The sequence below is a fragment of the Mercenaria mercenaria genome, unplaced genomic scaffold (genome assembly GCF_021730395.1).
Source record: "Mercenaria mercenaria strain notata unplaced genomic scaffold, MADL_Memer_1 contig_2100, whole genome shotgun sequence".
NCBI classification, from domain to species: domain Eukaryota; kingdom Metazoa; phylum Mollusca; class Bivalvia; order Venerida; family Veneridae; genus Mercenaria; species Mercenaria mercenaria.
The window spans coordinates 13416-29552 of NW_026460137.1; the positions used below are offsets into that span (position 1 = coordinate 13416).

Sequence of the window (16137 nt, forward strand, 5' to 3'; positions counted from 1 at the left end):
TTCGAGCTAATTTGGAATCAAAACATATGCTTAAATTAGGAGTTTTCATGAATTATGCAAGCTTTGAAGTCTTAAAGCTGTTCATTGTTTTATATCACTAACCTATGAGAGAGTTTTCTCCGTATCGTACATATTATACCGGTGTTTTAATTAATGCAACTTACTGAATTTTAAATTCACTAACTTGTTTTGATGTCCAGTATCTCCGCGTGTTCATCATTATTTAATACTCAAACGCAAAGCTATGACCTGCGATTGAAATCCAATATTTGCTTTACTCCCATTTTTTTCTAAATCATAAGCCGCACACTTGACGATTACATGCTTACTTTGAAGTCAGTATGAAGTTTTGGTGATCTGTCGGTAAGTCATATTGGCCGACGACGTACCAAAATTACACAAACCGAAATGTAAGTCTATGACTTTTTTATTATATGTCTTTGTCATTTCATCTTATTCTTGATCATAGAGAAGAACAAATTGTCTGTGGCTATTTTAAGAGGCTATTTCAGTAAGCTCATACCAGCAGAGATTACATAGACCTACGTTATAAAATAAAACTTTGTCCAGCTGAAAATGTTCATTTGTCAGATTGTTTTGCTTCACCATCAAGATCTAACTGAAATACAAAACAATTGAAGCTTTTTCCGTAGTTCATTCATTTTGTATTTTACAGTCGAAGACGTCCACCCTAAAATTGCAGAGAACCAGTCAAAATTTCGGGAAAAAAATATCTTAATGTTTCTTTGGCCGTTTGTTTTCAAATCTTTTTATGCACGGATTTGCAAAACCAACTAGAGCACAGTTTTATTAAAGTAAACAAATTCACGTACCATTATCAGCCAATCAAATTTCAACGTGTTCGTCTGAAATACTATCTCTCCGCGAAAGAAAAGCAAATATTCACAGTAATTTCTAGTATATACATTTCTTGCTGTTTAACACTGTGCATATATATGCAATGCAATATTACATTCCGGGTATTTAATCTATCAGCAAACTATAAATTATCAATAATTATGTAATTTCTTCTTGTTTTAGAGACGGACAGTGCCTGTGGTACCATTAACGTACGGGGATGGGTAGCTGTTTCTTCTCTAGTATTATCTACAATCTTTGAATTATTTGCTATTATCATCTGGAGTATGACCTGCTGCAAAGGATTCTGTGTAAATATTTTCCCGTGGCAGAACTAGCAAATATTGTTATTTTGTTGTAAACTTAAATGTGAATGTATGCTCAATAATATCAAAGAAAGTTGTCTATTTCAAAGTAGATATGCTTAATTAGGTTAAAATCACTACTGCAAAAAAAATAAGAGAATATTACATACTTAAAGGTTTCTGAAATTGCATGCACTTTAGTAGTCAAAGGTTTGTCCATACATATTCTGTCAGTGTAAATCTTTATGTACATATTACTACGGCGTCTGTCGTATTTGAAATTTTCTACACAATATCAATACATAAAATTACATAGAAATTCACAGATATTTACTTTTATAAAAGACATTTATTGATTAAAATGATGAAACAAATAAAAAAAAATAATGTACAAAGATATGTCACTTCAATTCGTATTGTTTTTTTTTCTAAAGTGCAAAACAAATGAGAACAGAAATGAAGAAGAAAACCCCACGTTTCAAAGCAGGCTTGTACGCATACGACCCAATGCATACTTTCGCGAGTCATGCGCAAAATTATGGGAGGTTGCAACCATGTTTGGAAATGCATTAACAATTGCAGGGATATCTATTTTCTTTCAAAAGGTAAGCTACGGAATACACTATCATACAGTTCAATGTTCGAGAATATTTTACTACTGTTCGATCTATTTCATTCGTAACAATGTGTTTTGTGAATTTCTAATTCATTCTGCTTGACCTAAATACAGGGTATGCACCTTTCTACGTGTCTTCAGCGGTGGTGTAACCGTTTTTTTTTTTTTTTTTTTTTTTTTTTTAAATTGTCTTTGACAATATAAAGTTTATAAGCAAAATGTAATTTTCACAAAAATACCAGTCTGTATTATTATTTGACCGTTTTGAATTTCGGTTGAACATTCACGAATTCTCCATGGCATGTTGATTTATGCTGTTTTCAAAATATTTCAAATCTTCCATATTGATACAACAAACTGTGTAAAAGTTGATTGTTGTTTACCAGAATTGCAATTTTTTTCAATAATAAATATATTGTAGTTTGTATCGTCTCTGCATCCGTAACGCATTTTTTCATTGCTATATTGTCATAAAAATTGTATCAAGGCAGAGACAAACTCACATCAGTTATGGGACCACTTGCATTAGGAGACTACTTTTTCAGTTCCTTACTGTATTCGTAAAGAATAAATTGTTGTGTTAAGAGACCATTTGTGTTAAGCGGTCATTTTTTGCTCTTCTCTTAAATGGTCTCATAACATAAGTTGTGCTATATACGCTAATTCAAGTAAATGTTATTTTCTAGTGTTGTTGAGTATTAAATACATTGAAATTTATCGACGCCATTTCGCTGCACGCTTAAATAAAGTTTGCTGCATTAACAGAAATCACGATCAAACAGAGACAATAATAATTTATGCTAAAATAACGCCGAAATGATATGAAATCCTAACGAAGTTAACATCTTGTTGCTGTATGCCGTTAAACATTCAGTGATGTTTCCGTAGATTAAATTTCGCTTTTTAGTTTTAAGGCTTTACTGCTTAGAGACAAAAATGACGATTTCTGACTTCAATGACGTCAGTAACATACGGTGTTCTCCGTTACCGTGATCTCCGTACATGTTGATATATTTATAAGTATGCAATACAATAATTATTTGTGTGATATATTTTCTCAAAACATGTTTCAGATAGATTCGTGTTTTCTTTTCATTATATATGATTTTATGACTCAAATTACATTTGTTCTGGATCATTCCTCGTTTTTTACATCTTTAACTAATCTGCTGATATCAAGCATTTAATTTTTTCAAATCCCTTTGATTTATTATGTAATAAGGACAAATTATAAAAGGATTTTGCTTATCATATTTTGTCCATAATTTCTTTAAAAAAACTACGGGGTCAGTTATGAATGTTCCAAGGGTGGTCCCTTTTAGAATCCTTTAGGTATAAATCATCCATGCTGAATGAATTCTGGTAACCATGGCAACAAAAAGAGAAGACTCCTGAAACCGCTGGTCCGATTTCAAAACAATTTAGAGAAATGTAATTGGATAATCATTTACCAATTTTTGAAAACCTTCTCCTTTGAAACATTTCGCATGGTTTCAAACTGCCGTCATAGCAATGGTCCATAGGTGATCCATTAGCAATTTTATTCAAGTTATTGTGAATTTTCTAAAAATAAATCGAAACTAGGGACAAGACTAGTTTCTTTCCATGGCTATATTCATAATTTTCTCAGAAACCGCTGGCCCGGTTTCAAAATAATTTCATTGCGATGTTCTTTGGTTGACGCTCTACATAAATTGTTCAGTCCAAATAAGGTGAACGATCTACGTTCACCATGGTTTTCCTGTTCAATCAGTTTTATGTCTATTAGTGTATAGGCCAAGTTTGAATCACATGGGGTCAGACCAGGTGACTAGGTCAAAACATAGAAAATGCTTGTTACCACTCCAGAGATCACATGCTTTACCTAAATTATTTAACAACTGGTCAGGATTATTGTTTTGTGAAATCAATGTCAAGGATGAAACTGGTTAATCAAGCAGCAAAATCTATGTTGCTTGGTAAAATCATAGATTAACATTAAAACTGAACGCTCCAAATCTTTTTCCTAACTACATGAAACCTGATAAGAATGTTTATCCTAATGAAATCCAGGTTTAACGAGATACTTGGCCATCAAAAGTGAAAACTATGACAGTTGAACGATAGAGGGTCTTCATGGTGGCATTGTTTACAACATTTACCCGAACAACTACTGTATGATATTTTACTGTTTTGGCCCTATGATTCTTAGTTTTGCATTAAGTCTATGTAGAGAGATTATTGTACGCGGGCCAAACTGCCTTGTCGAATTTCAATGACACATCACATGAGTGAAGAAGAGGCTAGCATATTCTGTCCCTTAAAGGTCTTTTTTGAATATGATTTTCAAACATAAAGAGTATTTGGATTTTCTGGCTCGAGATTTATGTCCATAACCCCCGACCTGGATTTCAATGAAGCTTTTAGGGAAGGGGGTTGCTATTTAGAGGTTATTAAACAGGGCTGGTGTGCCTTAAGGTGATATTTGCATAGACCGGTATTAGCACTCGGACTATTGGCTTAATAGACCGATATAAGCCTTCGGGCTAGCCCGAGGGCTAATACCGGTCTAGTATGCCAATATCACCTTTTGCACACCAGCTCTATGTTATAACCTTTTTATTGCATGTTCCACTCAACTGTTAATGTGAAAACGAGATCAAAATAATTTAATGTTGCACGGCGTCATTGAATGTTCATGTAATGCGCGGGAACGTCAACGCAATGCAATAAAGAAGTTTATTATACATTTTGGCAATACATCCGGATCGGATAGTTTTTGCGTTATGGCCCTTTAAAAGTCACATTTTAATAAAAGAAAATGTCTTGACTCCTCCCAAACTAATGGCTACTTGGTGAAAGCTTAAAATTCTAGGGATTTGACAGATTATTATACAAGGCGTATGTCATACAATTGTTCCTGTTTGTCGAATGTTTTTATTGAGATTTAAAAAATGTACTTAGATCCAAAATTACATAACCTGAAATACAATTGCGGTATACTTAAACTTTCAATCACAGCTGCATTTAAATGATTCCAATATCTAATGTTATTAAAATACATCAATTGATAGCATATGGATTAAATAAACATTAAAGTTGAAAGTTAAGTGTCTATGTCAACGAAGATATATGGAGGAAACTATCTTAACCAAAATCAAATTTCCTGTCACAAATTGGTATAGTTGTTATTACTATTTTTCCTGAGGAGTTCTTCTTTATTTTGTGACAGTCTTTATGGGTCAGTCAAAAGGGATTCTATATGAAGTATCTCCTGAAAACACTTTTGATCATTATGATATTACAATATTAGGAACATTTCAGTGCGGCAAATCGTATGTGCTGGCTGATTTGGATAAAGCTGCAGTATTGGATGGAGTCGGTTTGGCAGTGTGTTATTTTACATTTATCAGATTCATGAAGTTCAATTCGAATTTTTCGGTAAGTTTTTTTTTAAACATTTATAAAGGAAATGTGTACCAGGATAGAAAATTCAATATCAAATAAAATATCTTGTCAGCCCTAAAGTTCGAAACCTAAGAATGATTAACGGTATATTTTCTATGCTGTGTAAACCATTCCTCCTTGCAATCTTTTTCAGGGATAAACAAAATATTAGAATTCTATTATCATTATTATTATCATACCAGATTTATATAGCGCCCTTTTCGTGATAAGCACGTTTAAAGGCACTTTACTTAGCGCAAACACAGCCACTAAGAGCGTAAAATTCTTCCTCTACTAGCACAGACAAAGAGCAATCTGACCAGAGGGACATAGTGAGAGAAAAAACAGAACAGATAAAGGAAAAAGATTCAGACCTGCCTAGCTCTTTGCGAATAGACCATCTGGTTCTTTAACGTGCCCGGTGTATAGCACTGATACATGTGAATCCGTCTTTCCTGGGAAGAACCAGTACACGCCTCTTAGTATCTCGGAAATGTCCAGAGCCGGGACCGGGATTCAAACCCCGTACCTCTGCATTGATAGTCAAGTGTTATACCACTAGACCACCGAGTGAAATCGACTTGTGGTTTGCAGTTTAGGAGACTGCATTTGTGGAGTTGAATATTCATCCTTGTTTTTTTTTCACTTTTCCCAACACACCAACCTTTTATCAACCCTTTGTCCACTTTCGTATTTTGCAAAAAAGTACAAAATTAATGTACTTGTTGTTGGATCTATGAGGCAACCCGTCTGCTACTTTTTTCCGTTACAGTTTCTTTTTGTTGCCAGCCTACTTTGCCATGCATGACTCTATGGCTGTGTTAGGGGTGCTCTCTTCTTTGGGACAATTTACCCTTATCTTTTATTTTAACAATTAGAACAATAGTGTTTATGAATGAATCCATGGAAAACTACGAATCACACCATAATTTCATTATCATATTTATCTTTGTTTCCTCAACCACACAATTTGTTCTTTGGTGATCAGTTTCGACAAATTCACAATCAATCATGGTGCATTACTAACATAATTTTATGTAAAGGCATCTCGAGTGTTCATGAAATATATTCATTGATCTATTTCACTATCTACTTTAAAGAAAGTAAAAAGTTAGGGTAGATTTCCCAGAAGAACAGAGCAACCCAGTCACATCCAGAGAATCACTTATAAAAATACCCTAGAATGTTGTGGCTTTGGAAAAGAATAAGTTACAGATTTATGTTTATTTTCTATGAAACATATGTATTATGTAAAGGAGGAAAAATTATTTGCTAACAAAATTTCATCATTTTGTTTCATACTCATTAATATTGATGAATAGGCAAAAATCAGTTCAAAAACATAAGAGTACTGCTTATAATAGGCCTTTGTCTGTGCTCTACTTTGGTACCATTTTATTGTCAGACCACCAAAACTGACCAAGATATAAGTGAGTATCATCTAAATGGGTATCATTTCAAAAATTAACAATTGCCATTGAAAGATATAAATCATGTATAGTCTAAAAGAATTATTTCATGGGAACATTTCTTATTTCCATGCACTTGGTCTTGTCAAACAATTTGGTACCTATAAAAATGTCTCTGTGTGTGTGTTGGGGAGTGGGGCTGCATGATAGAAGTTACTGACCCCGACCTAATACGTAATCGATCCAGTCGATTTTCATAACAAAATCACGATAGATCTCTCACAGGTAGCATGTTACATATTTACGTATCCAATGAAATTGCACTATCAAAAGAAATAAAATGTGTCATTCCAGCACGTGCACTGAGCGTTTAGCTTCAGACGTTTCGAAAAAACACACATATTCCTTGTGTCTACACAACCTGTCGAATTTCGAAGTTTCACTTCTTAATTACAGGTGACCTTTTATGCGATATCGAATAGTAGGAATTCAAGCTTAAAATCTAGCATAAAATCTTACTTTGCATCTGTAACGGCTGCCTGAATGATGTTGGAAAGTGCATCGAAAACAGTTAAGTGTAAAACGTAAAGTGGTAAATTTGAGTTATTTTCCCCATCTATAAAGGTCACGTTCATAGCGAACATATGCTTTTAGGGGCCTTGCAGTAGCACATATTGTAGATAGACAAGATTTCGACGATGAGTATTGATTAAACTTTGCAGAAGTATTGGAATAGGAAAATGCAGGATATATTATGACATTTCCTTATTCGTACATGAGTAAGATAATACTGATGTTAAATTCAAATGTAAACAAACGTGATTTACCCCACACAGCGTTAGATATAAAATTTTCTCATGGTGTAGTGGTTTACTACTTTTCTGGGCGAATAGTGCCAGTGTCAATCATCAATTTTAATTCAGTTAAGTTGAAGGCAAATCGATTCACGACTTAGGCAGTGACGTATTTCATATTATGTAAGAATATCAAGAACCGTAATCCTCTCTTGCATTTTGTTAGAATTTGCAATGTACAAATTAGGTGTTTCTTGGTTAAAAGTTTAACTCCATTTTTCTTGAATACTACTTTAAGAGCTACAGCTCTGAATTTTCTAACAATTCAGTAGGTTTTTTTTTTAGAAAATACCTTTGATCACACTTATAATAATTACTCTATGCTACGAATTATGGCGAAAGGATATAAAACTTCCAATATTTTCCATTCATTCTGCTGTTGTCGTAAAGTCTGTCTGGTATTTTACTGTTCCCGTCATGGCTTACTTTGATCTTTGGTACACAGAAACTCATTAAGTACGTAGATAAAAAGGTTTAAACATTTCTCGAGCAATTGTACGAATAGAAAATACACGATGATATTTAAAACACAGACTTCTTCCAAGAAAATAAATTGCTCTGAATTTTGAATTGTTTTCAGAAAAAAAATCACATAATGTATAAGTTTAAAATAAAGAAATAAGAAAAAATATTGTTATAAGATGAAGATTAATTTGGACAATTAATCACCAGATATTCGGCAGCATAACGCTAAATAATGCATACTAATATCGATTGCACACTCAAATAATTATAGATAATTCCTTTGTTTCATTTTCAGTTGCTGTTCAACACGATTAAAAAGGCAGCTCCTGGAGTACTTAGCTTTCTTCTCTGTGTAGGAATGCTTTTTGTTGGTTCGTTCATGTTTGCGTATGTTGTTCTTGGACCCTATCACGTGAAGGTATGATATTATTAAATATTTTATATTTCTGTGAAAGGATATCAATCAAGTACAACAGTTTTAGTTTTAAAAAGGTATTAAGTGAATCATGGCATGCGATTTATTACTACATATGCGTTCAGTTAAAAGGACGAGTATGGAGCTTCCGCGTATATAAAAGCTTCGTTTTTCGTTGGCGTTGGTCAACCGCAACACTTGTTTCCTCCAGTACCAATATAGACGGCGAACCAACTTGTATTTCGATATACAGAACACTTGGTAGAACAAAGATGCGACTTTTCAACATTTTTAGTAAAATATCAATACAGTTTTCTACGTTCTGGAAGAAAAGTAGAAGTTCTCGTACCTCTCTATTGATAAATGGAATTTTGAACGCGCGGTCGTTGCTATCATTTATTGCACAGGTCCACAATAGCTTATAAATGGTGGACATTTTAATTCTTGCCTACCCAGAGGGGAAAGTATTCATTCGTCCGACCACATGTTAGGGATAGAGAGCCTTATCACTTTATTAACGTCACACAAAACCAACACTATTTTGACGAAATAAACTGTTTACATAATGATGGGAAATATTTTTTTCTAGTGAGCTATTTTGGACATGTTAGGCAAAGAAAATGATCTTATATTTCTGCCTGTGAATTACAGCATTTTCCTAACTTTTGGGACAGTGCCGTTTTGTTTTTTATTCAACACGGTAAGGAAATTCCTGCTTACACAGGCAAGCAGGCATGTAGGATCCTTATAATTTTCCACCTAATTCTGGCAGCGATTGAAGTGCATCTAATTGTGGTATTTAGTATGTCGGTCAAACTACGCGATCTATGCGAACACTTCAACAAACTGCGTAATGTAAATTAAGTAAGTACATTTGTTTTGTAAAATTTGCTATACGTTTGATTATGCCACATTTGAGATAGTAGAACAGGTCGTCAATGAAATTAATAATATTTCTTGATTTAAGATAATGGTCAGATTTAAACCAGGAATCAAATGGATTAAAACTTAAACATTTTCGCCTTGGCTCAAATACTAGAAAGGTAATGTCTCTGTGAAAACTGATACTGACATTTTCTGTCTCAATAACCCTTAATCTAGGTTTCACGGACTTGGGTGCAATTGTCATAATTATAAAGCACAAGTCTTTTTCAAATATGCCAGATTGTTGCAGAAATCAGTTCAATATTTTCAAGTTCGATTATTTCTTATCATTTATGCACTGCTATAAAAATAGTTTTTCTCAGTGAAAGTTAAGATCATCGTACCGTCAGGTCAGACACGTTCAAACTTTGTCACTTTAATTTTTTACAGCCATAAGATATTTGTTAGACCAATTTCAAATTTTCTATCAAATTATAACTTTTAGAGAACCTACAGAAGTTGTTCACTCTTCATTATAGTACATTTCTCGATTAAAATTAAAAATTATTTAGCGAAAAGGCATAACATTACACTACAAAAATTGCATGTCTTTGAAACGTAATGCCGTCATGTTTGTTTACGACAATTTGTTATAATACGCTACTATAAAGCTGTGTGCTGCATAGAAAGAAGTAGTTCGTTTTGCTTTATTTGTCCTAGGATTTGTTAAACGTAGTATGCAAGAAAAATAACCACTGGTCGTAGATACAGACGGGAATATCCGACTCTCTGGTAAGGTAACTGTATAAGTCGGCAGAGTCTCGTTACTGTCAAAGTAATTATCATCGAACCAAGCATTTCCATCTGCATCTACAACCAGCGACAGCTTATAATAGTAATTTGATTTAGTTCATTGACAGTTTGATGAACCGCAGAAGACGTTTGATACCTTATTTTCTATCATCAACGGAGATGAAATCTTTGCTACTATGGCAATGCTGGAAGCAAAAAAAGCCGGCAACAGTGGTCTGATTGCAACCTTCATGTATATCTTTGTGTATACATACGTTCTGCTGTTCACAGTAGTGGTGTTCAATCTCCTAATTGCACTCTTTAATAGTGCATACGAAGAAATGCAGGTTCGTTATTTCTTATATTGTAGTTGTCAGTATTGCGAAAATAGGTATAATTCTCAGTAAAAGATTTTATAAAATGTTGCATAATTCTACTGAGATGTTTCTGCTATTATTTTATATTTCTTCTGCAGAAAGAAATAGACCAGAACGTTTGTCAGGAAATGACACAAAAATAAAGATTTTGAAAGTATGATAAAATGAGTAAATAATCGTAATTCGAAAGAGGAGGTAAATAATCTTGCACGTATGAAAACTGATCCGATATACTTGCCAAATGATAAAGATTATAATAATAGTTTTCTTGATTCAGTTCATACTTATTTATTTGGGGTAGGACTTGGGGAAAGCCCGCCCGCTTAGTTCAATAGAGAGAGCGCAGATCTACGGATCGCGGGGTCGTGAGTTCAATCCCTTGGCGGTGCGAATGTTCTCCGTGACTATTTGATAAAAGACATTGTGTCTGATTCATGTGGGGAAGATGGCAGTTACATGCGGAGAACAGGTTTGCACTGGTACATAATCCAGGAACACTGGTTAGGTTAACTGCCCGCTGTTGAATAACTGAAATACTGTTAAAAACGGCGTTAAATCCAAAACAAACAAAAAAGAGCTTGGGGATGGTGCGTGGACTTATACTAGTATTATGTACTGGATCATGTGCCTCATGTTAAAATCAGCAGGTATCGCATTGTTATTCAAATATTATTACCATCATACTACCGATGCTCAAAAGTGAAATATGTTGTTTATCTCTTAATCAAGGCAAATGGTAAAAAGAACGAAAAACATATAGAGGTTTCATTATTATATGTTCGCCATCTTTGGATACATCCATTTTCCATTTGAAAATACTTTCTATATTTTATATATGTGATAGTATGATCATTTTCGTCCTCAGAAAGCTTTTTTCATAAATGTTCTTTTTAAATACATTACCATTTCATACAAAATTTCCAAATTCTAAAATTTAGTTACACGTAGATAAACAAAAAGGTAAACTGTGCCCCATTTTGCGCTTCACATAGTGCATCGTATCTGCTTCCTTAAACGTTGTGTCCTTCAGAACTACTGTTACAAGAATGATTTATTTAATTCATTAGAAGTAATTGGCATTTATAAAGTTATTTTTAATAAGTGGTAAACGAAAAAAGCTATTCATTTATCTAGTGGTCTACTTTAGTGAAAATATCTACTCGACTATTATTGTTTGTATCTAAATCATTTCAGAAGATGGATGAAGAAAAAAAGATGAAGAAGCTGAAAGATCGTGGATTAACCAAGGGACTTCCAGATGATGGGTCAAACGAAACACAAAGGGTGGATTTAAAAGAACCATATGAACTGTCCGACCTACTAAAGGAATGGAATCCTACCTGTTCAGGGTATATAGAAAAAGAGCCGTGTTCAAGACTTCGGGCTATTTGCTATCCAGATATATAATTATTGTTATGTTTATATTAGTACGCTAATTTTTTAACACTGTCAATATTGTTACACGAAAATACAGTGTATGTTATCGTATCTGTTGAAAATCTATGATTAAGGTGTGTCAGTATTGAATAAGGTCATATAAACGTTTGGAAATGGTAAAATTCTGATAATTGATTTGTTTCACGAACATAAGAAAAAGTGTTAAATTAATTTTGTTTCATTGTGAACTGATCTATAACTTCACTGAAGCCGTTTAAAATATAAACTGTATAAAAATACTTTTAACTATCTAAAATGTATTTATATAAAGAATATTGAAATTCATTAAGCAAAGTTACTTCATTGGAAATAAGTTCTTTTCCCGTCATTTATATTCTTATTTCCGTCACGTATTTCATTTTAAGTTTAATCAAATACGAGGGTGCAAATATTTCTGTCGCTAAGCCACAAAAATGTGAACGAGGAAATTTACCTAGATAACACCTGTACCAACCCCTCAGAGCATTCCTTCTTAACAGAAACACATGTTTGTAGACGCGATATCCATTGTCTAAAAGCGTCAGAGTAGTCTGCTATTGGTATCTGTTTCAAGCACTGGTGGATTGTGCTTTCAACTGCCACATCGTTGCCAAGATAACATTTTCTCGAAGAAAAAGAAAAGGGCCGCCGCAAAGTATAGAGTTAAATCTGGAGAATATTTTAACATTTTCGATGAGCAAAAGGTTGATAACGAGCTGGAGATGCCATGAAGAAGGAAAATGCCTTTCAAACAAGTACTCCGGCGTTGGTTTTTTATGGTATTTCTTGATGGAACTATGTACTGTGTTATTGTAGAGACTGCTGTTAATAGGTTTGACTGTGTGACAAAGAATTGCACAACTGGGCGACAAGAATTTAAAACAAAATATATAAAAGAAAACGTTTGGGTACTTTTCCGACGCGTTGCTGTTACCATCACAGACACTTGGGTTCGGACCTAATCCATCCCGCTCTCCTCCGCCCCTGGTTAAGTTTAGCCAATAATGTTTTAACATTTAACCATGTATTGAGCGTAGGCGTCGATCTTAAAACGCATTTTGTAACATTTCAGTGTGTTTAAAAAAAAAATGTATTTTTACCATCAATGCTCTCAATACCACAAGATTTGAAACATCGTACGAACAATGGGAACACTTGCTTGCGCTGGACCCTCGCTTTGTGTAGAGCATGTCATAAATCGGGTACCAAAATTAATACGCTTCGATAAAAATATGTGTCCTAAGGTGCAAACAAACAGTTCCGCTATGTAAGCAAACCTCGTGTAACACTTGCTGAAGCGATAATCCGGTATAATGTAGTCGTAACGGTATTAATTTTGGTATCCGGCCACGATATGCGCAGTACAAAGCAGGGATCTATTCGCAAGGAAGTGTTCCATAAAAATTTAGATTGACTGATTTATAATATTTATTGATTTCCCGTCGAAATACAAATGGCAGTTGTCAAGACCGGTGTCATTTGACAGAATGGTAACAGACACGTCGATTGATACCAGTGATACATTGGTAGGGGTTAATTTAAAAGTTTAATTGGCTATAGTTTCCCTAGTGTCCGTGCGATGTTTCAAATCTTGTGGTATTGAGAGCACTGATGGTAAAAATACATTTTTTTAAAACACGCTGAAATGTTACAAAATGCGTTTTGTGATCGTCGCCTACGCTCAATACATGGTAAAATGTTTAAAATAATTGGCTAAACTTAACCAGGGGCGGAGGAGGAGAGCGGGGTGGATGGGGTCCGAACCCCAAGTGTCTGTCGTTACCATTGCTTGTTGTCAGATCGTCTTTTAGGTTTAGATATAAACATCCCAGCTCAACTCCTGTTGATAAGTTAGATAATTTTCTGCCATTACACTTTTTAAATTCAACAGCATTCTTGAACACTGTATTCTAACCTTCTTCTGGTCTGGGATCAATAAAAGAGGGATCCACCTTGCACATACCTTTCTAAGACCTAAATGTTTTGTCAGAATAATATGAACTGCTCTATCGGAAATTCTTACCCTACAAGCTAGCTATTCGACAAAATACCTGTTCTGTGACAAGATATTTAGATCGACCTTTACGAATCATGAAAACCAGCATTGATTTTTATGTATATTTTGCAGTTCATTAAAATGTGTTATTATGTAAACTTGAGTGCAACACGCCCTTTGATATAGGCACGCATTTCAGTTTCCACTGCCTTAGTGCCATTTTAAAACAAAAAAAGCAAGTGTATATGACTGTCACTATTTCAAATGCGTTCTTCTTTTTCATGTCTTCCCCGATTTCCACGAGCTTTTCGATTTGTGTAGGTATTTGTTATCTTTTTACGTGCACCTAAAATTAAATATGAAAATCATTTACGAGTATATGGAAGCGTATCAGTACCAAAACCTTTTGAGGCACCCTCGTACAGTAAGTTAAATGTAAAATGTATGTTCAAATTATATACTTGTGCTTTTCAAAACACTAAGGAAACATGAAGCAGGAAACGTGCTTACTTATATATTTAACATTTATGTATATGATATTTTTTTCTGTTATAACGTTTTATAACGTTTCTTTACTAGTAACATTTAGATATAGCAATGTTTGTTAATTTGTCATTTTTTATGTTCTTACAATATTTCAGTGAAGCAATTAGTTAAAATTCCCCGTTTATTTTACTGGTACAATATATTTATTTTGGCAGCTAACTAGGCCTCTAAAAAATTTTAATATCTCAAGAAATATTTACGGTAGAAAGTTGAAAATGTCACTGATAATGCTTTCATTCATAATGCAAATATATGACTTAATTTTATTTGTGTAGGAAAACTTAAAGATACTAACATGCCCCATCAATTTGAAGTCCAATATCTTCCGTAAAATGTACATGTTCAATGATTTTTAGATGGCTTTAATAATATTTTAAATGGTCACATGTTCGATGATCATTTAACTGCCAGTCATGTTTTACACGTGCTTATTAAAGCAAAAGTTGTTTCGGGTTCTGCCATAGGTCGGTAAGTCGCCATACCTTAACCCTTTCTAAAGCAGGTGTAGGACGATGTAATTTCTATGCGTATTTCAGTACTAGTGGTACGGCGGGCACAGCCGGTATAACGTACTAGTATATACTCGCTGAGACAATAATTGACTTATGGAAAAATCTGATAGTTTGCGAATTTGAATTTGGATACCAATCTAGGTATTTTTTATGCTTAACTATGTTATTTTTATATGTTATTGAAATTTTGCTAAATCTTGATTATATGAATGAAGTGTCCTCAGTGCCTCAGTGAAAATTTCAACTTTATATCGTAATATATACTTTTCAGGGGTCTAGTTAGCTGTGGAACTAAGTATATGATATCTTATCAAATATTCTAATATGCTTTTCGCTGTTAAAACACTCTTACGCTAGAATGACGTCACATTAACGTGCGGTGACGTCAATGTTTTTTGTTGCGACCAAGAAAGAGCGCTTCTATATTTTATCTACTGTTTTAGATTAAGGGCATACTAGAATCGAAATAATTTATAGCAATACCGTGTTTTAACACGTTTTATACACTCGGGTGGTAATACGTCGTACAAATAATTTCACGAGGGCTGCGCCCTCGTGAAATTATTGAGCCCTACGTATAACCGCCCATCGTGCATAAATAGTGATAAAACACTCTTTTGCTATAAATTATTTCTTAAATCAAATATTTCATTCGCAAACAACGTTCTGCGACCCTCTTATCATTTAATTTTCTCTAAGTATATTCTTTAATTTCAAAAATCACTAAATACGAATGACAGAATGTGCAAATGCTTTACTTTTACTCATAGACATCACCTTTAAAAATGCTTTGTAGAGAAACCATATCTCAAACAGTGTATATTTGTAGCTATGAAATTATAAATGCGTATGTGCATGTGCTGTCCACATGGTCAGACATTCTACAGTTATTATTACTATATTAAAATATGTGACAATGTAATCAGAATTTACATGTAGATCGACTTGGATGGGTAATCATATTCAGTACAGATATAATTAAATATGTTTATATATTTCTCTTTCTTTCTAATTCCATGTTTATCTATTAACATACATACGAAGAATTATTATATTAAGTTATCATTATTACATCATCACCCTTTACCTGATATTGCTGAGGTCTCGAAAACAAAATAAATTGTCTTCGAATTTTTATTTGCTGTTGAAGTAATTCATATTCTAGCGCCTGTAGAATCTATTTGATATCATTCAAGCAAAATCTTTTAAATAAAGTCATAAAAATCTAAGTGATATATATTTATATTATATCAAGATTGTAGTTGTTGATGCGCATGCATATATTA

At 33.7% G+C, this 16137-nt stretch overlaps 1 protein-coding gene across 1 annotated transcript; it reads left to right on the plus strand.

The window, feature by feature from the left end:
* The first annotated feature begins 778 nt into the window (after nucleotides 1–778).
* Nucleotides 779–12839, plus strand: LOC128552167 (mucolipin-1-like). The gene is made up of 6 exons (XM_053533187.1): nucleotides 779–1169; nucleotides 1598–1768; nucleotides 5083–5199; nucleotides 8229–8351; nucleotides 10133–10351; nucleotides 11576–12839. The coding sequence occupies exons 1-6, from the start codon at nucleotides 1146–1148 to the stop codon at nucleotides 11786–11788; spliced, it is 867 nt and encodes a 288-aa protein (XP_053389162.1). The 5' UTR covers nucleotides 779–1145; the 3' UTR covers nucleotides 11789–12839.
* Nucleotides 12840–16137: the final 3298 nt, after the last annotated feature.